The sequence below is a fragment of the Brachyistius frenatus genome, unplaced genomic scaffold (genome assembly GCF_029030835.1).
Source record: "Brachyistius frenatus isolate BFR_SWC_R1_liver_20210118 unplaced genomic scaffold, ASM2903083v1 Contig_2, whole genome shotgun sequence".
NCBI lineage: Eukaryota > Metazoa > Chordata > Actinopteri > Embiotocidae > Brachyistius > Brachyistius frenatus.
The window spans coordinates 3,043,211-3,070,315 of NW_027210601.1; the positions used below are offsets into that span (position 1 = coordinate 3,043,211).

General features: G+C 42.3%; 1 protein-coding gene across 1 annotated transcript in view; it reads right to left on the bottom strand.

Moving 5' to 3' along the window:
* Window positions 1-3,347: 3,347 nt before the first annotated feature.
* The window catches only part of efna3a (ephrin-A3a), a 56,515-nt gene continuing 32,757 nt past the window's right edge, over window positions 3,348-27,105 (bottom strand). Inside the window, exons 2-5 of the mRNA XM_069693428.1 lie at window positions 13,581-13,882; window positions 13,223-13,288; window positions 11,399-11,476; window positions 3,348-5,713 (exon numbers count right to left, since the gene is read on the bottom strand). Of these exons, the coding sequence (XP_069549529.1) occupies window positions 5,595-5,713; window positions 11,399-11,476; window positions 13,223-13,288; window positions 13,581-13,882 (565 nt within the window). The 3' untranslated portion in view covers window positions 3,348-5,594. The remainder of the gene's footprint in view (window positions 5,714-11,398; window positions 11,477-13,222; window positions 13,289-13,580; window positions 13,883-27,105) is intronic.

The following is a 27,105-nucleotide window of genomic DNA, read 5'->3' on the forward strand; positions in this document are numbered from 1 at the left end:
ATGTTTTATTCTGTATTTCTCACCAGGAGAAATATGGAATGTGAGAAAGATTTGGTGACATCTATGGGTGGAAAGTTGTTTAGCTGGTTGCACATTGATCTGAGTGACACACTCCACATGACATCTGCTGTCTGCCAACATGTTAGAAATGTTTTATGTCTCATTAGATTTCTTTCTTGAAGCTGCAGGATCTGAGAGTACATATGACTAGAGAGCACAGGAAACTGAAACCAGCCTTGTTACATGTATACACAAGAAATTCATGGTTGCACATAGACTGTAGGTATTTCACCTCACTGTCAAAAAAGAATCCAGATATCCATAGAAAAACTGCAGACATTTTTTTCTCCACAGCAGGCAGGGATAGAAAGAAAAACGGAGGGGAGCTGCCGAATGCAGAAATGTAATATGCTTAAGATGTGCAAAAATGCAGGCGCTGAATGGTTTAAAGAACACAGAGAGAGGTTTGGTTCTGCAGATACTCTGGATTGAAAGCATCCAAGAAAAAGAAATACCACAAATACAAGCTCAGCATCAAAGAAAATGGACAGTGAGAAGTGTGAAGCATTTTCTGTAAATAGCTGACTCTAATACATGTTTTCCTGCTCCCTCTGCTTAATGTGGAGCTGCCATAGACCTTAGAATTTATGTTGTTTTACCATGTTTTTCACTTGTTTACTCAGATCCAGCTTTATATTGATCAATTCCATGTTTTACTTATATAAGAAGGAATCATGTATAAAATTAAAAAAGGAATATGTACAAAAGGAAGGGAGCCTCACTGTGCTGTTTAATTCAAGTGGTAAATCAAGGAAATCAGATGAGGCATAATTGAGTGCTTAATTAACTGATCAAATGAGAGATCTTAATGAAAGATTGGGTGGCACTGATTCAAACAGAAAAGAAACCAGGTCAGTTTAGTCTTACCAAAGTAAACCCATTGAACTGATCCATTCTGAGGACACCAGGAAGAGGGAGCACATCCGTCTGTGGAGAGCTGAAACATCCTCTCTATCCATCCTCTGTGAAGCAAATAGTTAACAAATGGACATCATTTAACATGGATGCAGCTCTGCCTAAGAGTGGGCGCCTTTCTAAAATATCCACAACAAACACAAGCAAGCTCATAAGTGAGGGAAGAGCCAACGCAAACATGACATCTCGAGATGTGCTCAATCTGGGATACACTGTATGTGCATGCATCATAAATCACAGGAAATGAATTGACATAAAATTGATGGGAGAGTTGCTCAGAGGAAGCCTCTGCTCTCCAAAAAGAACCAAGCGGTCTGAACTTTTCTACAGAGCACCTGAACAGACCCAAAACACTCTCCATCCCAGCCCTGAAGCATGGTGGTGGAATACGTGGAGATCTGGGCTTCTTTTCTTTCTCTAGAGCTCATCGAAATTCTGTGGCTCGACATGAAGCGAACAGGTTGTGACAGACATTTATCCAACCTCATTCAAGTGGCTGAAGTCTGCAAAAATCCCAAAGCATATATGTGAGACTGATTATTTGTTATTGGAGACATATCATTCACATAATTTGTCACAAGCTATTGTCTGAAGGGGTTCACATATTATTTTACATATTAAATCAGTGTTTATTAAATCAATGACTACAATTAAAATATTTGTTTGTTTCTTGTGCTAAAACACTTAAAGAAAACAAGCTATTGTCAATTACGTAATTTTTTTGGGGCATAGACATTTGAATGAGCCACAACTCATCTTTATGACTCAGGAGTTTCCACTCAGCACTTGAATGCTGCACTATTCTCCGTGATTTTCTCATTGATGTCCTGAGTTATAACAAGTTCTCTGTGGAAAAGACATCTGTTTCATTGTTTGGGCCAGACGGTGCAGCTTGTCAGGGGAATTGCTTCTTGATGGCACAGACCTGCCTGTGCTACAGATGGCTTATCTCACAGTAAATGATTCAGAAAACGATAATATGCCTCCAAACAGAGAAGAGGTCATCTCTTTCGGGTAATGGAATGTCTTCCTCAGTTAGAGTCTGGACAGAGCACTTGGTAAATATCCATTTCACGGTGGAAACATGAAACTCTGTCAGCTGCTCATGGAAAGGTAGGCATCTTTAATCCTCTGGCAACACTCCTGATCCTCTCATTTGAATAGTAAGCAGATCAGTTAATGTTTCAGTTAGGCAAAAGCAAAGCATAAGCTTTTCCAGGGAGGAATTTAAGGTGTAAATATGACAGTGTTAATTCCCTTACATAACGAAGCACAGACATCCTCGCTGCCAAAAAAAACTAAGCAGGATGATTTACTGAAAAAATAAGTTGTTAACTTGGGCCCCAGAGCAGGAGCTAAAACCCTTCCACTGTTTCACGGTGTCAAAACCCTGAAACGTTTATGTGCAAGTCCAGACCTATAAAAAGGCAGGAGACTGTAAGCCAAGACCTACTGTAATATTCAACAATTATCAGTCTGTCAGCTAAACGCACAAATGTCAGACAGAATCAGAAGCTGTTCCCTCACAGCGGAGTCAAACGGCTGTGAAACAGACATTAATAGACGCGATCACTTCACTGTAACCTGCTTGGGTAAGGGTAACTCACATTATGTCAAGTAAATTGTCAATCACACAAAGTACATCAAATTAATTTGGCACAAGCCCTCAGCACACACACTCTTTGACCTATGTCTGGAAATGAAAACCAAAAGCAGACAGCAGATTCTGCTCCACTTCTTTCTCTCTCGTGATTTCAGGCCTGACGTGTAACATCAAAGACAAAATCTTATCTGCCCCCTCAGTCCTTTTAGACATGGACATGGCTCTGAGAAAGTCCCTCCCGATTGTCAGCTCCTTTCGGTTCTGCGTGCAAAGATTAGAAAGAAACTGACTGGAGCAAAGGGAAAAGAGAACGACGTGGAGAAACAGATTTGTGGAGATGTGAATAGCTTGCAGGTGTTTTTTTCTTTTCCCTTTTTTTTTGAGAAAAAGGAGAAAGAGGAATGGATCGAGGGTGAGATGCGGAACCGTGACTCTCTCTCCCCCCCCCAATGCTGTCATTTTATTTTATGGCAGAAAAAGTGTTTGTGAAACTAAAGCGAGGTGCTGAGAAGATAGGCCATGTGGAAAGGAGCGATAGTTTTATGTGCAGCACAAGTGTTGTCTGTTTACACGTCTGCTCGGGACCAACATATCTAAAAGTGGGGTGTGAGAAAACAAGAAAAAGAGGTAGTGCACAAGAAAACCAAACGAGTGAGTGCAGGGTGAGTCAAGGTGAAAGTTCAGATAAAGAGGGAATATAAAGGGGAGCATAAATTGCGTAAAGAAACAACATAATCGGTTGGTTAAACATTTCCAAACAAATACAGAATTTAAATTTGCAAAAAGATTTTAATTGGCATTGTTTTAATCATTCTTGGTTCAATTTACAGTTGTTTATTCATTCTTGTCAAAGGTAAACACATTTCTTGTGGTTGTCTTCAACATCAGTAAATGCTTTTTGCCCGCTTCCCAAACCCTGTAACATAAAGTAACATTACAGAAGAGCATATTCTCTCATTCACACTTGCATATTCAGATCCTACAAATGACTCCTTAACAGGGTACGAAATTTCTAAATGCCACATACTTGAAAAGCGCGGACAAACACATTCTACATACATACGCACCAGTGTGCACACATATGTTTTTCCTTTTGCTCGCACACACGCACACACACTCGTACACGCATGTGCACACGCATACACATTCCATAACCGGCATAAATATACATTACAATGCTGACTCCCTCGGTTTGCGAGTGCAGCACTTGAGGAATGCTGCACTTCTATCAACATCGACTCTGTCTGTGCAATCACAATTGGTTTATGACGTGCTCTTCAGCAACATAATCTGGTTAGCAGTATCTGTTACATGAGAGTGGGGTTACTGAGTGAACGTCCCTACTGATTAGTCATAACCAATAACCCTCTCTTTGTGTCAGGTTGAATTACATCTATTTATCTACACAAGCAAAATGCTGCAGTAAAAATTCCACTGTTTAAAAAAAACAATAAAAAAATGGCACAATAGCTTATTGAGCAAAGGCCTACGAATGCACACTGATAAATTAGGTAGATAAATAATATACTTTAATGTTAAAATAAATACTTGTAAAAAGTAAATAAATTAAAAAAGCACAACATTGTAATCTGATTAACGCCAGCCTACGTTGTCCTGTATTACAATATAAAAAAAAGTGAACTTCTCTTTATTTGCACATTCACACGTGTTTCTGTTTTTTTGTTTTGTTTTGTTTTTTAACAAAATGGCGGCAGCGTTACTTTGAGAGTCAAAGCACAATTTCTCCTCAGGCACCTGCCGCACTTTGGCGACTGTATGGGGTCGTTCCCGTGGTGACTGTGACAGCTGTAATGGCCATCAGCATTGGTAGGCTGTGAACCTCTGAAGTGGAAAAGGAATAGACAGGGTTGTCTGGGATTAACAGGGGACTTGATGCTGAGAGTTTTTTTTTTTTTTTTTTTTTTGGAGGAATTATAAATTATTGGCATTCTGAATGACTGTGCTGATTGCTGCGAGGAGAAAGGTTTGACATCTGGAAAATCTATGCCAAGTGCTGAAGGTAAATGCATTGGAATAAAACACACATCTACCACGTCTAAGTGCCGTCAAATTACTAGTCCAAGGTCTGTATTTTTCTAAGGTTGTTACAGTGTGAAGGCAGGAAATGCAGACAAAAGACTAGTTCTAAGAGGGCACTAGCTACCTTCTAAGAAACACAGGCTTTGCATCTGTACCTATCACAAAGCCAGGGGTATTTTTGATGTCTGGAGAAAATGGATTCTTGAAAAGCCTGCGGATATCCTCACAAAGTCTTTCCCTTTCTCTTGGGCTCTTATTTCCCGCAGCTCCCTCTCACCAGTGTGAAAACATTCTTCAATATCCTGGACAATGTCAGCCGTTCTCATCACCGATCGACTATACAAACATCCTGTATAGCCCACGTTAAAATCAGAACAGCTCCAGAGTCCATCTTGCTCCTTACTGCATCAAAGTTGGGTTTAATACATCAACAAACATACTGGGTCTGTGGTCCAAGGCCTAAAAATCCACAGCAGCGTCCACTCTTGCCACAGTTACAAAAATTTTGTTTTTGTCAGCTGAAGACAGTGCAGCTTAAATTACGCAGGTGATTTAATATCCATGCTACAATAGGAGTGTGTAGTCTGCACCCAACTCAATACAAGTCAGGTTTCTCATTTACACCAGGTGTGAGAGCAGCACGCAAGTCTGATTCTGAATATCGGTTGTGGTCTCCATGTGGTCACCACACCTGCATGAAAATGTTGTGGTATTCATGTGACGATGATGTCCAACAACACACGGAGTGTCAAAACACACTGGTGTAAATATGACAGCAAAAAGGCCTCTCTTTTAAGTCCAATGAGCTAAGTTCAAGATTTTTTCCCCCCGTATCCTTTTGATTGTGGTTGTTGCACCTCCGCTTGATTCACTTCTGTGTTTTTGTCAACTTTCACGTCATCAAAAACTGGGTGGATACAAAGCCCTTTGGACAAGGCGGTCCAGCTATGCATGAAGTGTCTCTCAGCGACAGTCGCTAGGACAAAAGGACGGCAGACACAAGCAGCATAGCCACGGTGAGAAGAAGGCGGTCACGTGATGGGCTGCTGCCACTGACACTTTTCTCCAGCTTGGGAACTTCAGGGTTAAATTCATCTGCAGAGCAAAGAGACGAAAAAGAAAAGAAGAAAGTGAGAAAAGAGAAGAGTGTGCAACAGCGAGAGAGATAATGTGCGTGTCTGTGTGTGTGTGTGTGCCAGAAAGAAGGAAACGAACCATTACTACATTATTAATTCATCAATCTAAAGGAAGTGTGTGATGCATGCAAATTGTGCTTCAACTTATGCAGAGAGACATGATGCAATTATCAACAAACCACCAATTATCATCAGCTACATATGGCCGTTTCCCCCCCTGGGATGGAAAATTAAAAACACTTTTGTTTCTGAGCTGTTTTATATTTTTCATGTATTCCTCACACTAATGATGTTTTTATCCTAGAGGGATTTCAATCAAACCAAATTACTATGGCCTTGCTATTGATTAGACACAACAGAACATTAGCTTGAGGGGAAAGATGGAAAAGAGCTGGAGGAAGACATTTAGTAATATTTGGTCAAAAGTGGATTACAGTGAGTCATTATGTTCTGTCTTCACATAAAGCTCCCCATTGTATCCAGAGAGTTATTACCTATCAAAATAAAGCCAGCATTTACACATCCATCACAGTTTCAGGACAACCTGGGTGAGCTGCATTGAGATCTATGAAGTACAGAGGAAAGCTGCAATTTCTTACTGATGTTAGTAGCAACAGCCGACATCAGACATGAAAGATAGATGTAGTTGATGGAGATGATGGTGTTCAAAGTGTGTCACATTTTAAAGTTTAAAGCTTTAAGATGTGACCTACTTTTCTTAAATCGCATCAATGGTAAATTAATCTGGGTTAAAAACCTTAGACATACGAGTATATATCTATATATATATAGATATATATACACACAAATTGCAGGCAAAAGCTGACAAAATCATATGTTTTGTCATTTCATGTTGTCATCATGATATCTCTGTGTAAAAGTTTCAGCAGACATTTCCACGAAACTAAACTCGCTTTTAGTAGGAAAAGCATGAACCTGAGTGAGCAAGACGTCTTCTTCTGTTTCAGTGCAATGTTGAAGATAATTGTCTGGAGTTTTCTAAATATAGCCAGAACAGTCTCTGGCTGTGTGTAAAAACAAGGAAGATGATAACATAAGTGGTAGAGACAACAGTGGCCTCGCAGGTGACGGTTGATGAATGTACGGAATTTTGTTTTTGCCGTCTCTATCTGAGAGCAAACCATCCGACCGCTCTGGTTTGTCCTGGTGATGTGTGACTTGAGCCCACGTCAGAGTTGTTTTAAAGGAACACGAGGCATCTGTCTGCCCTGATGACACACAACATTGACATTCACACCGCCGTGCACCGGGGATGAACTCGGACATTAAACACTAAGCGAAGGCAGGATGGAGAATATAAACTAGCACTGCCTCAGGTGGGACCCACAGGTCACAGCAGGGCCGTCAAACCATGTGGATTGTCTCTCCAAAAGGTTTCATCAGACAGGTTTCTGAGCTGCAATGCACAGTCTGGGACCAGAAGAAGAGACATGCTGTCCCCTGTAGAAGAAGAGGGCCCTTCCTCACCTTTAAAATAAACAAGTACATCTCCACAGTTCACTTGCTTATTAACGGGTTCTCACAGACCTGTTTGTGGGCGCCAGGAGCTTTGACGATCACTAAGCCGCACAATATGCACCACCTCAAAACCACTTGCTACTTAGGGAGGCCGGCCTTGGAAGATGAATGTGGGGGACTTCGAGGGCCTCAGGCCATAACAAGTTATCAAAAGGACCACAGTATGACACTTAACATCACAGTACAATTGTGGGATACAGCAATCAATTTCCAAGCGCAGAATCCGGTGCAGTCTTTTCTGTATGGGGTATAACAACAGACGGGCAGGCAAGGTAGCTCTCCTGGCCACAGTAAAACGCCCAAGGCATTTACAGTGAGATAAGAAACATCAGCTCTAGACTGTCGATGAGAGGAAAAAGGTTGTCTGCTCTGATAAATCCTTGTGCCAGCTAAGCCACAATGTTGGTAGACTTGCAACGAGGCGTAAGCAACATGAGGCAATGGGCCCATCATGCACGCCTACAGCTCTACAGGTCAGTGGGGGGAGGTATAATAATGTGGAAGAGATTCAGAGGGCTTACAGTCTGTCCAAATAACAATCCACTGATTGTTGTCATCAGTAAAACCGCCAGAGAAATGACCAATCACTCATTAACCGTGAGCAATTCGACAACGTACTGATGTTTTCAGTTAAACCTGTTTTGAGACCAGGAAGCTATTAGCCTGGTGTCAGATCTCTGAATCGCTGCCTACATTGACATGTTCACTGATTCTAATCAGGGGTTGTCATTCTCCTAGTAGCTTCCTAAAACATAGCAACAAAAGAAGACATCTAGCATGGATGACACTGATATACCTGTACAAGTCCTTTTAAGTTAACTTTCAGAATGACTTGGTCAAAATATTTCTTCTACTGTCATGAGTTAAATTGCTACTAACAATCACGAATGCAGCTTCTGTGTCAATTGAATATGTTGTCAGAACATTAGTGATTGGTTAGCACAATACAAATCAAACAAAACAAGAGAAAAATGGCTACCACGATCGCTGTGTCAGGCTGCATGAATGAATTTGTGAGGTCAGGAGGCTACATGTCTGTTGTTAGTCTGCTGCTAACACATGGCATCTGTTAACAGCAGCAGCTGTCACGTTTGTGAACGAGGGTTTCAAACGAGTTTACAGACTGAACATATCGGAAGAAGTATTGAGGAAATCTGCATAAAAGAAGACACAAAACAGATGAAACAAGTATTTTAAATGTTAATTTATACATTTTAAACTCTGTTTCCGGTTGTATTTTCTTTTCTAACCTACTATATATAGGTTTCAGCCTTTAGCCCTCCTCTGTGGCTGCAGATACTCAGGTGGAAAGTGTTTAAGGACAAGTATTTCACACATGACTGAATGTATACTGAGCTTTTGCTTTTGCTACAGGAAACTAGAAACTTATGATTGGCTCAAGCAGGAAGAGGCAATACTGATGCTGAATCACGTAACGCATTTATGGAAATACTGGTAGCCATTTGCAGTAAAAAGCTGTACCATAACAAATCTCTGCTATTCATAATTCATGTTTGAATACATCCACAGCTATAAACAGTGGAGAGGTGAGCTGAAAGCAGTTTAAGGAAGTAAACATAAAAATGGCAAAATCCAGACATTTCACACTTCATGAATAATGTTTTGTGTTATGCAGTGGACTCATAATTGGAAACACTTTTTAATGGGGAAAGAAAAGCAAGCAAATCAGACCATGTGACAGATTGTAAATAAACCAACAGAGGCAAAAGCGATTCGTAAGCACTGCTTACATGCAGATTGCAAATGGTATCAGCATGTTGTTTCTCAGATGATAAATTGTGATGAATGTTAATGGCGGACAGCCCGGATAGCATTTTTATCGTTGCCCTTAAATGTTCTCTTCCAAGTAAATTTGGCTGACCTGGGGATTTGTTTAAAACCTGTATGTTATGTTTCTTGTCTGACATCAGCAACGTCTCTGTTTCCAGAGCTCGGCATTTATTACACAAGAAATAACGTGTAAAACTTTGACAATGAGACTCTAGCTGTCAAAGAGCCAATGTATCCTTTAAACACTGTGGTAAATAAGGAAAATGTGACGCAGGAGCAAAGCTAATAATAAAGAAACGAGGATGACAGCAAGCCCGAACATATGTGAAGAGCGATGGAGAGATCTGTTGATGCTCGTCTGTGGGCTGGTCTGGTCCTGAGGGTGAGTCAGAGAGTGGGAGTCCAGCGGTCAGCAAGGCCATCAGGGCAATGGCTTGTTTTCAAGTGTGTGTGTGTGTGTGTGTGTGTGTGTGTGTGTGTGTGTGTGTGTGTGTTTGCCTGTGCATGCCCTGATTTTGTTATTCCACCAAATGTATTCAGCAAAATGCATCACAAAGCTCGAGGCTATGATTTTTTATGATTCCCTGCCAATGTGTTTTTATATATATATATATTAAATTCTACGTAAGCTTGGAGCCTAAGTTACTGCTGAGCAATTCGCCCACCACTGTGCTTTTCTTTCTTCCTCTGCCCCTTCTCTCTGCACTCCCCCTTCTCTGCCCCCACTCCGGTTTTTATCTCTTTTTCTGCCTCACTTTGCCTTATCTGTCCTTTCAGTCAGACATTCTCCTGCTGCAATTCTCTTTCGCTGCCTCCTTCCTGTCTTTCATCTCTCTGACTTTCTCTGTCTCTACTTTGTCTCTCCCTCTCTGCCTGCCTCTCTCTCTGTTTTTCTATTTCTCTCTTTTCTGGCTTATCGCTCTCTCTGAAGGTACTCATCGCTGATGGCTCAAGAGCTCTTTTCATTTCGTCTCTGTTGGTCTCAGTTTCCATCTCTGGCAGGTCACACTCCCTTAGCCCTCGTCATAGACTGCCTAGAGCTCCCAGAAACAAGCATACTAAATGATTGCCAGCAAGAGGCTTTTGTTTGAGACGGGGATGGAGAGAGAGAAAGAAAAATAGAGGGTTTATGTAACCACTCAGCTGCACAATTGACTCGCTTGCCGACATGCTTTCTCCTTAGGTAAACATGGACCTTTCATTTCTTACAAGAGCTCTACTGACCTTGTGTATTTTCCACAGAGGAAGAAGGAAGGTTTGACCTGTGCGAGGGGAACGTTGTAGGGGATTTGTGTTGTTCTTGTTTTACAGATTACCACATTTGAAGATTTAAAAACAACAAATGATTATTTTCAGATTTTTCATTCTTTAACAAGACTGTACTAGTTACAAGCTGAGATCTGGGAATCTGATCACATAAAAAAGACAGGAAGACAAGCTGTTAGATACGGCTTTCAAAGCCAAACTTATTTGGAAGAGAAGGCAAACAGTACAATTATTACCAAAAGAGTCCATTGTGCACATCCCTCATAATTCACGGACTTGGAGCAACAATGACCTGCTGTACTTCCCTGAGTTGAAAGCAGTTTTTCCTGGTTTGACGACAGATTTTTACTGAGATTGTGAGTAAGACTTTATATAATCTGGCTAAACAGTTTATGCTCAATTTGATACTCAGTGTGTCTGCATTGCTGTGCATCAAATAGCGTGCTCCTTTTTTTTGGTGCTCCCTGAATTTGTAATCTGTATTCCTCACCGTGTGCAAACTCATTAAAATCATTTTTATGTGAGATAATGTGAGGTCAGAGACTGCTGTGTAGCATCATATCTGAATTAATGCAACCGATAGGGGAAACAATTAATCTTGCAGCGACACTGACGAATGAATGGTGTAATAAGGTCAATACTGAGGCCCATTCTTTTTTCAGTGTATTGGCTTGATGCTTCCACATTACTTCTTGGGATTGTTATATTATAACGAAAAGAAATGATGAAAATGGGACCAGAAATATAATAAAATTGACACATACCGCACAAATACAGTATGTAAGAATACAGTATCGCTAAATCCCTGAAGCTGCCGTGTTCATGGTCTTGTCCTTATTGCACAACTCTCAAAAGCAGAAAATAAAGGTTTTATTCATCGACCAGCTATGACTTGTGGATTTTCTTTTGCCAACCATTGAATCAAAGAACTAACAAATGCTTGGTTCTTTTCCCACAATGATTGGTACACAAATCAGGCTTTGCAGCCAAAGCCAAATATTGACCTGCATCTGGCAACTGGCTGCCGTTCATTTTCAGAGTCACTCACCGAGGTTGTGTATTTTGATGTTCGGCCTGACTGTGTAGTCGGGAGAGGTCTGACTGGACTCATCATCTGCCTGGGAGACTGAGAAACACACCACACACACAACAAACACAGAGATACAGAGAGAAGAGGGAGATTTAAAAAGCAGAGAACAGAAACAGAGATATGAGAGAGAGAGAGAGAGAGAGAGAGAGAGAGAGATAGAGAAAATGAGACACAGACAGGAGGAGAAAACACATTAAAATGACAAGACTAAGAAAAATGTGTGATTTAGGTACCATTAAACTGTGTACTGTTATAGTACACAGTTACATGAAAACATGAGTTAGAGTACTCCTGCAACAGAAAATGAACGGAGAAATCCTGGACTGTGAATCCCATCTGACGATTAAAAGCATTTGTAACTGGTAGACAGAAATCATTATTACATTTACTGTTTGTCTAGACATGGAATTATAATCAGTCTGCATTGCCAAATTATCTGCAAATGAATGATGTGTGGGTTTGTTGATGCGTATACGTCTGCATTGTTTTTGCTTTGTTTTTCTTCAGCTAAATATGTGTGTCTGTGTGAGCCTGTTACTGTGATGCATTGCTAGGAGGTTAAAATAGCTTTTACAGAAGATGTACACAGATGCTGGTAGCAATCAGTTCTGCAACTCCTCGCAGATGTAAAGCGTATTTCATGAATATTTACGTGGCTTTCTTGTTTCAAAGTCTTATGAGGGCTAAAGTGGGAGACACTTGGAGAGAATGAAAAGAAGGCAGCTGAAATCAACAGCGGCTTTGATAGCAGGGTGTTAAAATGACCTTGCTAAGCAAAGGTTGTGGATCGTAAACCGGCTAAATGCACCCTTCCACACGGCAATTCACGCACACGCACACGCACACAACATTAGAAAAATTTACGGCTGACTTACGACCATGTGCAGACAGACACACACATGTTCAAATTTTAAACACACACACACACACACACACACACACACACACACACACACACACACACACACACACACACACACACACACACACACACACACACACACACACACAAATAGATGCAGGCAAACTGAGCCAAATGCAGGCGTGGTAGCCACATCAATAGATTAGCACTGACACTGGGATGGGAGGGGGGCGGAGGGCGAGGGGGGTGTTAAGGTGATGTGTACACAGGGGCTGACACTGGCCTGAGTGTGGGATGTATTAGTGCTGACAAGGTTAGAGGAGAGGGGGAGCCTTTCAGCACTGTGCTGCCTGATCAAAGGCCTGCAGGGGAGAGAGCAGGCTACCAGGGTAAAAATAACACACACACTATACAGAGCAGCAGGCATCAGAGAGCAAGAAAGAGAGAAGAGATAGACAGAGAGGGAGAAAGAGGAGGTGCTCAGGAGAGTTGTGGGAGAGAGGTATGAGGAATGACAGAGGGAGAGGAGGGCAGAGAGAGCTGCTCCTTGCAACTGAATCTATTTTTTAAATTTTTTTTTGGTCATTTTACATCAAAAGTGTGTCCTTTACAGAGAGAGAAGGAGCATTACTGTAATAGCACTGAGACAGAGAATAACATTAAGCCATCACTTTCAAAGCACTGCTTCCAGGGAAAAGACGGCACCATCAAAACCTCGCCAAAACACCATGAGACAGAAAAGCCTTTCTCTGAGACAAGACTGTCAGATCTTAGTTTTTCCTCTCCCTATCTGCCTCTTTCTGTTTCTCTGTGTGTTTTTGAGATACAAAGAGATAGGAGGGGAAGTAAAGTGACACAGAAAGAGCAGAGATGCTACACAATGACTGGAGGAGACATGTGGAGCTGAGGCAGAGTCTCACCAGTGGAGCAGCAGACGAAGACCCTCATTCTCAGGCAGCTGTGGCCGTGGTGGTGGGTGGGCGTGGCTAAGACAGAGAGCAAACACACAAAACATGTCAACCATGTGCCCTCTGCAGGCCAAAGTACCCTCAACAACCAGCTGTGTAAACTGCGGCAGATGAGCTACTACCCGTCCTCAGCTGAACTTCCAGAATCTATTAGCAACACCCACACGCCGTCAATACATGTGGGTGACAGCAGCTGAAGAGCGGCTCCTCATTATAATCTCGGATCAAAATATTGGATGTGCTGCACCCTCAGGCATTTTTTCCTATCCATCACAATATACCAGCGCTGGTATTTGTTGGCCAGACTCACAGATATAGTAGTACTCCTGGCCCACATTGAACTCGTAGCCCAGCGAGAAGGCGCTGTAACGCTGGAACTTCTCAGAGAACTTGATGGGTGCGTGGGGTGCGTGGGGCCGGTTGCACTCCCAGCGTTTGAAGCCCAGCTGGGGGTCACAGGTGCGGTAGCCACGGTAGCTGACCATGTAGAGGATGTACTGCTCGGCGATGACGCGCTCCAGCGTGCCCCGCTGACTGGTGTTGTAGTGCGGGCAGTAGATGTCCAGATAGTCATTGACGCTAACCTGCACCGTGTATCCCTCCTTTCGAAGCCTGAAATAAAAACACAGACAGAAGGTGATTAGAAAAATTCAACAAAGACAGACATAAAGAAGAAAGCAACCGAGGCCGCAAATAAGTGTTTTCCTTATCGACTAAAGGAATAGTTTTACATTTGGAAGCTTGTTGTAATTGTGAAGGTGCCAAGTACTCCGGGAACTCACTTTTCAGCCAAAAGTAGTTCTGCACAAAACGTCCTGGAAAAATACAACTTGTTTCTCCACTTTACAAACAAACAAGACATAACATGGTGATGATGAGTGAACATGAGCAGTACTTGCAGGTGGAGACAGGAATCAGTTTGCTCATTTGATTTTCAGCAACTAAGCAAAAAAGCAAATTTCCAAGTATTTTTTCAAGTTCACAGATAGTTAGTTTCCTATTTAAATATGTAATTGCTCAGTACTCATAAAATTGACATAGCTTATTTTTTATGACCAAAACACAGACCTTTAATTCACAATGATGTAAAACAGATAAAAGCTGAAAATCTCTGCGAGACACTGAATAATCAACAGTTTTACTTTAAAAAATGATCAATTACTTTTCAATTAATGATCTGCCCATCGACAAGCTGAAATGAATGGACTAATAATTCCAGCACTATGGTTAACACAACGCAGTGCAAAGAGGCTGTAGAGGGATGGATTTTTCCCTCAGCATTTTAACACCTTTTTTCTTCAAGAGATGAACTATCACATCTTTGTCCTCTGCATATAAAAACACACTTTTTTTTTTTCTTCTGTTAAATGCCTCGTGACGAGTGCTGAGAACCGCGCTGAGAATGATAATCTGCACTCCTGTCTTCCCTCCACCCCCGAGCCAGCTAGAGGCCGGGTCATTGAGGTGGAAGTAGATCCTGTCCGTGGCGATGTATGCTCTGGCCGCAGGGGAAACGGCCTGAGCACTGTACATATCATGGACCAAGCTCCCCTGGCAACCGCTGCTGATGGATGAGCAGGCTGTTAGCAGCTAAAGAAAGCACTCAAAGCTGGAGCGTGTGTGTGTGTGTGTGTGTGTGTGTGTGTGTGTGTGTGTGTGTGTGTGTGTGTGTGTGTGTGTGTGTGTGTGTGTGTGTGTGTGTGTGTGTGAGATGTACATGACGGTACAGTAACCCTTTAGTTGATTTAAAACTCTTCACCGAACAACAGGGGGATGATGTGATATGATTTCATGTACAGCTGCCATGCTGTTACCTTCACTGTTTATAATACTAAGTATACTTATTATGTAAATTACACAATCTGTAATTAGACAAAGTAGAAGTCATTAGAAGGGCTCCTGCAGGTGAGCTGATGAGATGGGAATTGTCCTCGGCAGCAGTGATGTGTAACCTGCACCGACGGGCTGCAATGACTCATAAGCACCATTAGGTGGCGGTATTGTGCTGTGTTATGTGCGCAAACCTCCCCCTTTATGGGCAAAGTTCCCCTCTCATCCTCTGCACCCATTTTTTTTTTTTTTTTTTTTTTTTCCTCTCGGTTGTTTCCTCTTTCTTACACATTATCTGTTCCACACATACAAAGGACCCCACACTTTCACATAACCAGCGCTCACTGTGCATACGTTGTGCTCAGACACACACACACACACACACACACACACACACACACACACACACACACACACACACACACACACACACACACACACGCTGCTGGCTCCCACAAACATGCGCACGTGTTACTCGGTTAGGCCCCCAGAGAGATTATCATTCAATTACTAAATGAAGATCAGAAATGTCACAGCACCCTTCGCTCACTCTCTCTCACTCTCTCTCACTCTCTCTGTCTCACTGTGGTGTTACAACTGCTCCTTTTTCTGGATCCTCTCCTCCACTCTGGTCTGCTTTTTTCCCCTCTCATATCCATCCCTTCCCTTCTCTTCATTTGCACACATGCTGAGACAGATGAATATCAGTTCTCTTAACCAGTGTTCTTTTTGGGCCATCAATCTTATCTGTGCTTTCTATCCCCGCTGCTAAGATGTGAGATGACAGACTTTTGTCTTGTGTTGCGGGAAGAAGACAACACAGCTATGCTTCAAAGGACTATATTTAGAGAGGGGGGTTGGTGGAGGAGGAGGAGGAGGGGGAGGAGGGGGAGGAGGAGGAGGGGAGGAGGATTGAGATGCGGGTGGGGTTGGGGTACGGAGGGGTAGAGATAGATAAAGAAGTACAATGGGTGTGGGATAGGGAGAACGGTAGATAGAGCCGAGATGAAAGTGCGAGATAGATGGTGTGCTGAATATGAAAATATGCGCCGAGGAGAATCCTGGATGCGAGTGGCGTGTAAAAAGTCAGGCAGACTCACAGTCATTGAGAAATAAGTGAGAGGACAGCGGTGTGCGACAAGAGAGAGGAGCTGAACGCGAGGAGACGAAGATCAGGGGAAGAGAGTGCGTCTGTGTTTGAATGCTCAATAGTATTTATGGATGAAAGGCTGTTGGGCACTGCTGAGACAGAACAGCGAACGCAGTACACCTGTCAGCAAAGCATTTGCGCTTGAACATTTACTGGTTGGACGGACGGAAAAATATGCAAAAGTGTACATGGGAGGCTACTGAATTTAACCATATTTGGTGCATCCGTGTGGTTTGAGTGGATAAGCTGGGGATAAATGTAGCGCCATAGTGATTTATTTCACTGAATCATTTGTAGATGAATGCACTGATCATTAAGTCGATAAAATGGCAGTGAAAAATGACCATTGCAATCTCACAAAGCCAGTGGGACATTTTCAAATTGCTTGTTTTTTAAAATTTTTTATTGAGAATGTTTAGAATTTAACTCTGTATATAACTTAAATAATTCTTGGCATGTGATTATCAAAATATCTACTATTTAATATTCTGCTGTTCGACTAACTGTTTCTGCATTAAACAAAGACGCAGTCCTGTTACTTTACTGTTTACTGTTTTGGTTATCACCTCGGCCTGACCAGCCGTGGCTACACAGCAGGAGGACCGTTTGTTCCAAAACATAGTCCGCAATAGAGGAGGCGCGAGAAGAAAGGAAGAGGAGGAGGAGGAAAACGAGGAGAAGGTAAGGTGGGGCAGAGGAGAAAAACAGGAGGAGAGGAGGCTGAAAGGGTGGAGTGAGAAGAACGGGCTGGCTGGGCGAAAGGAGGCGGGGGATCCCTCTAGGTGTACACTGTTATATAAGCAGTCCACTTAGTGGCACAAGACAAAAAGGTTGCGGGGCAGAGAGGAGCAGAGGGGGGGTGGGGGTGGGGGGGGTTGAAAACAGATTTAATAACTTAAGGAAGGGGGAAGGAGGGTGTGGAAGGGGTGAGGGAGGAAAACACATTGAATGATGACTACGGAGGGAAAAGGCACAGAAAGGGAGGCAGAGGCCGAGACAGAGACGTAGTGCTCCCCAGGGATGAACATATATGTGGTAAAAGTGCTAAAAAAAAAAAAAAGACTGATGGCTCTCATTCGCGCATTGTCTCTCTTTTCCTGCAGCCCGTTCCCTTCATGCAACTCTCGCCCTCTCTTTCCGCTGTGCATTGTCTCTGTAGCCGGTTTTGCTGTCTCATCATCATTTTCCTGAGTGGGAGTGCGCAGCTAGTTAGTAAAGGCTGCACAAGCTGGTGAAGACTGCCAGGGGAGGCAGACAGCAGGGGAGATAGAGTGAAAGAGGAGGGAGGAGAGGAGGTGGTGGTGGCGGTGGTGGCGGTAGGGGGGGGGGCAGACAGAACAAGCAAGGAAGAATGAGACAAAGATAGCACCACTGCACCCTTCACATCTGCGCTAAAAAGAGTCTTTGGAGATTACTGATGGTAATAAATAACGATGGTGAGGCAGCGCTACTGTGGAAGACACTTACAAGCATACAGAAACACAGCGTTTATAGAATAAAAAAAATACATTAAAAAATATCAGTTCTCCCATTAAAAACTAAGACAGGACAACACTATAATGAATCATTTGTGTGTTATGGGACAATAAGGGATTACTAATTACAGTAATGTGATTACTTGCTCTGTGGAAAGTAATGTGTAATTTGAAATGACATTACAGATACTAGGGCGGCACAGTGGTTAGCATGGTCGCCGCGCAGCAAAAAAGTTCAGGGTTCGAATCCGGGCCTGGGCCTTTCTGTGCGGAGTTCGCATGTTCTCCCTGTGCCCGCGTGGGTTCTCTCCGGGTACTCCGGCTTCCTCCCACCATCCAAAGACATGCGTCTCAGGTTAATTGGTGGTTCTACAAATGGCCCTTAGGTGTGAATGAGAGTGTGAATGGTCTTTGTTTCCGTCTGTCTCTATGTCCTTCACCCTAAGTGAGCTGGGATAGGCTCCAGCCCCCCGTCCCCGTGACCCTGTTCAGAATAAACCGGGTATAGATAATGGATGGATGGATAGATTACAGATACAAATATCTCAGTAAGAGATTGCTAGTTATCCTATTAAAAAAATGCAATAAGTGATGCAACTATTTCAAGAACATCATCAAAGTAATGAAACTCATTACATTTGTTAACTTTTTGCTACTCTTCCACAAATGTTTTAAAGTGAGCAATGAAATTGAAAAGTCCTAAAAAATTTTTTTTACGTAAACTAGGCAGTGTAAACCTCAACAGTACAGTCAAACTTTTATTAAAAATTCTTCAATATAACTCGAGTTAAGATTAAAATGTTTTGATTTTAAAGCACAAAAAACAAAACAAATCACAAGTATGGACATCACAGGTGACTGCAGTAACAGAAAAATGTTCCCAGAACCTCAAACCAAGTCAACATTCAGGTAAACTCAATGCTGACTGATGATAGGCTGATAGGCCTACCGCCTTGGCGCGGTTGCATAGAGCAATACAGATTAATTTGATTGACAGGCGAGAGCCGGTGCAAATTGAAACAAGAAAACCATTCAAAAACAAAGCGCATACTGCCAAACAAATGGGGTCTTTATGAGATTCCTGCCAAAAGATGCAGAGCAACAATGATTATTATATTCTATATATAAGCTTTGTATCGAAAAAAAATATGTTCGCGTATGACCCCTTTATACGCACCAATATCTTGAATTGTAACTTCAATTTAATTACATATTTTTTTCTCAGTAAATGTAACTGATTACAATTACCTTTATTTTGTGATTTTGTAACTCTGTTTCAAATGTAACTGATTACAGTTTTCAAGTAACTTGAACATGAGAGATGTCAATCTTTTATTGCTTTGCATTTACTGAGCTTAAAACTCAAACCGACATCCAGAAGAATTTTTGCAGGATTGCATCAAAAGGAAAGAGCAGATGCGTAACCGCTGCTGACTTTCAAGGAGAACAATACTGCCACAGTATTTGTTTATTTTTTTGTCAATTGACAAGAATGGATATGAAAGTCTAAACCCACTGAGGTATTCTTCACTGTCACAGAAGTTACTGCTGTTTGTTCTGCTGCAGGTTCGTCCTACATTACCACCAGAGGCTCCTGCTGTTTTCAAAAATCTATTAAAAACAGCTGGAAGAGACAAGTTGTTGCTTTTGACAAAGCTTGCAGCAGAAAAGAGAGTAATAGCTTCTGACTGTAGAGCGAAGCACTTGTGGTTTTCACAGGTATTCATGCTGATGGGTACTGGAGAGAATAAAATTACACCAGTATTATCCTTTGCAAATGCACATTTCAACAACTGTTAGGGGCTCACTTTCATGGAATAATACCAATCATACATGAAAGCAGCTTGAAAGCAAAGTGCTTTCATTTTGTCCGATACCTCGCAGTTTTCAAAACCTTGCTTTCTTTCAGCAGATAAAATCAAAATCAGAAAATGTCTTTGCTTTTTGTGCTTGAACACCGACAAAGCAATTATGTGCGCTTTTCTATATCCAAAATACCACAATAATGTTAGTATGATTAAATTTATAGAGGACTTTTTGGATAAATGCACAGACAATCACACTATACACTGACACTATCAATGTCACAACAGAGGTTTTTTTTTTTGCCATTACTGGTTTCCAATACGGCTGCCATGAAAATTTTTGTAAACGGAACCTTTTATTAAAGTCATGTTGTATGTGTTGTGTGCCTCTGCAGTGTTTGCAAGAGGTACACGGTGTTTTCTCAGAGTTGTAGAAGCCTCGCTTTGTAAAGATGAAGTCAGCGTGGCATCGTCATTGATGACCTTAAAAAACACGCTCTCTGGGGTAATCAACATCAGCCTCATCAGGAGGATGAACTACCGAGGCACGAAATGGCGTGACTTAAATGCAATTCACCAATCATCTGTTTACCACCAACAAGCCTCCTCCAATCAAGTTCTCTGGCAGGGACACGCTCGACTCTGCTGTTTTTCTCTGTACCTCAGCACCAAAACTCATTACTCGTGCACGCACACATGCACACATAAGACACGAGCGCGCGCGCACACACAGACACACAGACACACACAAACGCTATATCTCCTGTGAGTCGTCACTGATTGAGTTAACGCTGCAATTAACGGCCCGGTTTACAATGTTTCGATCCAAAATGGAGGATTGAGGGAGAAACAAGTGCTGAGCCAGTTTGTGGGAAGAGGCAGACGCAGCAACTCTCTTCTGGTACTATTAGACCGCTGGGAGTCATCCGCCGCTTTCCTCCACCACCTCTGTCCAGAGAAAATTGAGGAACATTACCTTTTCATACTGTATTTACTCATTCCTCTACAAAACTCCCCACATATATTCTCTGATGTTCCACCTTCGTTTGCTTCATTTGAAAGGCTCTGCCATGTTGATACCCTTGCCTTTATTTATTGAGGGATGTTTTTATTTTGCAATACATGGCTAACATTTACAGATATCCACATATAGGATCTATTCTGTGAAGCTGCAGTGTTCATGTATCGAACCCACTTACAATAAATAGTTCTGCTAAGGTGATTAAAAGTCTCGGTCAAGGACACTGACAAAATTTACCTTTTCATACCAATCGCCTTAAGAGCAGTTTATCGACTCAAACCAATCAGATGTCAGCGTTTTTAATCACTGACTAACCTTTGTGTTGGCACAGCATATAGCTTTACATTCCACATAAACCAAACATCAACCTGCAGCAGGAGCTACAAGAAGGGATGTTTTCTAATAAACCGATGAATGACTCAGTTGTCGTAATATCCACAGTGTGCAAAGATCTGAGATTAAACACAGAAAATTGCTTGGAGACACTGTCTGCTCTGCTACAGAGAACTACTGAAATGCCAAAGCTTTCAAATGAATTAATAATATCGGTGATTAATACATTTGTGTTGATGCTGGCTCACCATGACATTTACACCACATGCCAACAACAGTGAGAGGAAACAATTTCATAAGAGCAACATTAAATAATCGGTCAGTGATGCTGTAGTTTGAATATGCAGACGGATATAGATGCAGCCTTAAAGTGATATTTTATTGATCTACTGTAAGTGAAATCTCTTTACTTTCTCCTGTAATTGCTGGTGGGGCAAGGTGGGGTCGTAGACCGTTTGTTCTTTAGCTGATGCTGCACTGTGATTTTAATCCTTGAGTTAGGTCAAAGAATGTCTCTCGCTCCGGATGTGTGTAAAGTAGGTGAAGGGAGCTTGAGGGATCCACTCGGAAATGAAAAGTATAGACAGCGGACCCGCCAACGACTTCAGAAGATGATAAACACAAGTTCAATTTGGAAAATGAAACATTCAATATGTCTGATACAAGAGCTTCTTCTGTTAGCATTTTCTTTTTATGAATAATTCCTAATTCATTCAGTCTCTAAATGATCATAAAATGTCAAGAAATCAATATCCCCGCTCCCCAAGGGGTCTTCACATTACTAGCTTTGTCCTAAATCCCCAAATATTCAATTTATTAAATAGAAAAGTGGAGAGTGACAGAAAACAGAAAATTCTCACACTTCAGAGGCTAGAAATGTTTGGTGAATTTGCTTCATTAATGCCTTTGAAAATTAACTAATTATCATTACAAATTATTCATTATTTCACATGTGTGCTGAATATTGTTTTTCAGCTTTCTTCTTGTGGAATATTTTAAAGTTTTACCTCCTCAGGTCTCTAGTCTCTTCATAATTGAAGTGAAAAATCACCATTTGGACAGACCTAACACTTAAAAAAATAGACAATACTCTGTTTTAAAGAGTCAAAACCCAAAATATTGGGAGACTTTGGCCTGAAGCAAAAGGGCATTTGGTGTTTGCTTGTTGGCTCACTGGGCATACTTATTTGATTTGTCACAGCGGGGAAACCAAACTGATCAAGATCAACATAATAATGCCATTTCCACAGCTCCAACCTCTGATTAAATCACTTGTACAGCATTATGGGTTGCTTCCAGCTTGTTCAGAGGAAATATGAACAGGCATACATTTCATTGATTAATCTATGTGGCTTAAGCTGCTCTTTACTTTCTAGACATCCACAGAGGAGGTTTAAATATCAAACAGAAATATGGATGACACGGTTGAATATTAAACTGTGGCTCTTCTCTAGAAAGACTTTTTGCACAGAATACATATAACAGAGGCCAGTAGGCATCTTTTCTTTGCTTTAATTACAGTGGAATGTTTCCAATGAACCACTTGGGAATGTTTTTCTGGCTATAACTGGCCCCTGGGCTTTGGGTTTTGCATTGGTGTGGCAACTCACACTGGCAGCAATATGGCTCACACTTTAGTGAGCACTCAAATACAGCAATTAAAGTCCCCGTGTTAATGACTATGGTTTAGTTGCAACTGGGATTTTTGAGGGGCTAAAATATCAGTGCCGCAGTGTTTGTTATGTCCAAAATTTGGGAAATTGTAATTACAAACTGGAAGGAATGAGAGAAAAATAAAAGGACACGGGAATCCCTCCTCTCCAAATGACAGCAGATAGAAAACCTTCAGAGGGATAACGAGATGCTGCCGATCCACAGTCCCGGCCAGTCTAGAAAAGTGATCCATCCCACTGAGTGCTTGGTGTGATTATATCCTGCGACATGCCGTGATAACAAGGGTCCATCTCCCTCAAGGTGAGGCTCTAATTGTACCTCACTATTAAAGGCTTGATCGCCCACATCTGCTCTCTCTGCGAGCCTGCTGCTCTTTCGCTGTCTCACACCGAACCCCCTCCTACCTCTCCCTCGCTATCTATCTGCTCTCATCAAATCATGAAAAAGGCAACTCATCCCTCTCTCTCTCTCCATCGTGTTCTCCCAGGTTCCACATTCATACATGGACATAATTTACCTTACCAGACCTCAGACAGATGATTGTGTGTGTGTTCATGGACTGTGTATGTTCAAGTAACAGCTTGATACATTCTGAACATGATGGGATGTGACATGTTCTGTCATTGAATACAAAGTTGGGAATAAATCAGAACAATTTGGAGCCTGCTAAGCAGGTGATGCCCAAAAGATGTATATATCAAGAAATCTCCCCAAAAAAATGCTGTTATGGCTGTGATTCATTTTCAGTAGCGCGCAAGATGATCTGATCGGCTACTGCTTTTTAAATAGAAAAATTAATCCAGAGATGGCGTGTTTCTTAAATCCAACAGGGTTTAGAAATCATGCAGCCTTATGTAGCCAAACACAAGGAGCATGGTGGAGGTGACCGTGTGAGTGGATGCTTGAATCTGAGGATTTTGAGGTTACCTTTTTTTCTTTTCTTGTAATTTTTGAAAAACAATGACTTCCATTCAACCCATTGACAAAACAATTTTTTTTTTTTTTTTTTTTAAAGCCTTTACCTAATGGATCTCCTAACCTGCAATAAAATAACTATTTAATAAAACTGTAAAAAATTACATAACATAAAAATAAAAAAACAGCCTGCTCTGGCTCATACATTTTGTTCTGCTGCAACACATTCTTGGATTTGTTGAAATGATATCAGCAACATCCACAATCAATTTCTTTTCACCCAGAATTGATTCATCTTCGTGCTACAGCTTGTCCAGCAACACAACATGGAAAAAAGATCGCTTGAAATTTTTGACCAGTTCACACCAGAGGTGTCAGCGCATTGTGGCAAACAGAGCCCCATGTGGCGTGTATTTATGTAAAAAAAATTATTATTATTATTATTATTATTTTTTTAAATCCACCATATTACCTGTAACAAAAGGTCAACTTCGATTTTGTTTATTGTCTGCTGCCACTTAAAAGTAAAGCGTGCTGGCCTACGAGAGACAGAGAGTCAGACTGACAGAAAGTGAGATAGCAGAGAAGCTGTGACGCACAATAGGAGCTCTCATCAAGATGAATTCTCCACAGTACACACCCTCACATGGGTGCCAGGCAGCACCCGCTAGCCCACATGGCAATGTCCATAAACAAAGTGCTTATCTAACCAATCTCCAACTGTCCAGCGAATGAAAGAGCAGAGGACACGCTCAGGAAGAAGACTAAGAGGTTTCCAACACACATCAGTTTCCAGTATTAATGCCTGGAAAGTAAATCTTCAACAAATCAGGCGTCTCAGCCGGCGTGCTGGTAAAAGTGATCATGAAACAATCAGAACACATGAGGCAATTTAGGCACAGTGCAACGCAACACAAGGGTAAATCCACAGAGAGGCCCATGAGCCACGAGACAACAGTGGCACTTACATTATCTTTATAAAGTGCAGTACGCAAGCTTTGAAGTTTAGTGTGCGAGGGGCTCGGCGGCTCTCCCAGGAAGTCAACCACAGTAGGGTGTTCATTTAAAAATAAATAACTCTCTTTAAGCCCCTACTTTGGGCTGCCGCACATATCCCCCTCTCAGCCAGCACAAAAAAGAGGAAACAGAACAAAGACAAAAAAAATAGGGAGAGGGGGAGAGGTGGAGAGGAAGAAAGGAAGATGAAGGAAAGTAGTTATAGGTCAGTTTTAAACTGATATTCAGACAGCGCCAACCTAATGGATGCCAAGTGGAATAATCTGGTCTTTTATCTCCAAGCCATGGCAACTGCAGGGTTTCATGTAGGTACGTAACGCCCCTCAAGACCAACAAACACACAAGGACAGACACACTCATGCACTTTCAAAAAGCAATATGAACACACTTCCTAATTACTTCAGCTAAATATAATCAACGTACACATGTCTTTTAACAGATAAACACCCTCTTATTATGTTATTTCCAGCTTGAGGTATACCCAAAAAACACCAAACACAGAACCACAAGTGCACAAACACTTCCTTGCAGACCACCATAAATAATTCAACCATTTTCCTAAAATAACTCGTCGTCCTTTTAAAATATATCCTCTTTTCTTTGTGCAAACAACCCTCCGGCTCGCACGGCAGAGTGGTCATGGAGTAATTATTTACACGTTCCACCAGAGAACACTGATAAGAGGCCGTATAGGAGGAGAGCGAGCCACTGGGGTGGATGAGGAGAGTCTGCTCAGGTAGCATGTCAATCTGTGGCCCATTAGCAGGTGATGCCAGGCAGGAGCGCTCAAAGCTGCTCCCAGGGTACGACAGACCTTTCTTCTGAATAATTGACTGGCTGTGCCCCCCCTCCCTCCCTCCCTTCCTCCCCCGCTCCTCTATATCTCCTCACCTGCATGCTTCCACTCCTTCCATTGTCCCCCCCCCCCCATCTCTCTGACGTTTGTTTTTTCTTCCATCTTTGCTTCCACCACTGTACACCTCCTAAGGGTATGAATTGTGAAGGTTTTCTGGTACATATAGGTGCTTATGTAACCGAGGACATAAACAGAGGAGAAGAGTGAAAGATGTGAGGCATCCTGGGAGAGGCAACGCATCTTTTAGCGTGTTTACTTCTTCGGGACGATTTCTAACACCACAGCTGCTGCTGTTTGGCAATGCAGGCAGATGGTGACAGGAGAGGGAGCACTGGGTGCACTGGGTGCAGGAGGCTGAAATGCTACATGTTTACCGTTTGCTGTTTAAACACTTCCAATTGATTGAGAGACGATTTGAGTGGACAGCTGAGGGCCTTGAATAGTGAGCAGGCTCAGATGAGGCTTCATGGAGATCGACCAGGAGCAGAGTGAGGGATGGCAGAGGATGGGAGGGGAGGTGGAGGGGAAGGGAGGGAGGCGGGTTAGACCACACAATGATACTTGAGGAAATCCACCTGCTCTCTCAAAAGCCACAGTATCTCCCTTCGAATACGGAAACCCCCTTTCTGGAGAGGCACAATACATTATCTTGAGGAATCAAATCAAATTCAAACGCCGCCGCCACCTCCCCTCGCCTCCCCTCCCCTCCCCGCTCCCTTCCATGTGCAGCGCAGCATCTGGCTGGGGCCATTAATGAATGCCGCCTCATGCCATCTCCTAATGGAATTGCCTTGTCTTGGAGTTCACTGCTGTGACACTGGCTCAGCAGTGGCAAAAAGATTACTAGAAAGATTAAAAGACTGAATAAACCGGAGGCTGAGCATGACAAGCAGCCAGGAACCAAGATCACACATTAGATAATTGGTGCAAAAAAATGAAAAAAAAATCCCCCATCTCTGTCTGTCCTCTGTTTTTCTGCTGGGGTTTGGAAATGGTGGGCAGCAGATCCCCGCCTGGCGTGCTGTCACACCTCCACAGTGAAAACTGTTTGAAGAGGCTGGAACAAAGCCTGTGTGCTGCATGTTATGTCTGTGTGAAAATGTTGTCTTTGTGGGCCCAGTGATGAGCCCAAATCCAATGGCATGGTTAGCGATTCTTCACGCAGCTGGTTGGATTTGGGAAGTATGAAGTGTCGATCTTACCGACATACACAGACAAGCACAAATTCACACAAAGACAAGCGCACACACTCTCTTCCTCACCCCAAAACAAACACTCTTTCACTCCACTACACATGCACGCTTTATCTCCCCCTCTTATTGTGCCAGTGCATCTTTTTCCTCCTGTATTTTTTCCACTTTGCTTCACTCTACACTATCTTTCTATCTATCTACAATGTGTAGTTATCTCTCCTTCCATCTCTTCCCCTCTCAGAGTGGCCCAGCAATGGGCTTGTGCCCTTTCATAATTCATGGGGTTGTTCTTATGGCTCAGGCAGCCATGTCGAATGTGAATCTGTGCGCCTCAGAGGCTCACTCAGCCTGCACTGCCTCAGCCAGGAGGGTTACCGCTCGAGCTACTGTGCTCAGGTATCATACAGGACTAAATCAACACACTCAATCACACCCGAATCATGCAGCACATGCAAATTGTCTGCATTTCTTTAAACCTACACAGACTACAGGCTTCTACCGTTGGTATGCTTTTATGCAGCAAATAATAGGCTTGAGCAAAAATCAGAATGCTATCATTTAACAAT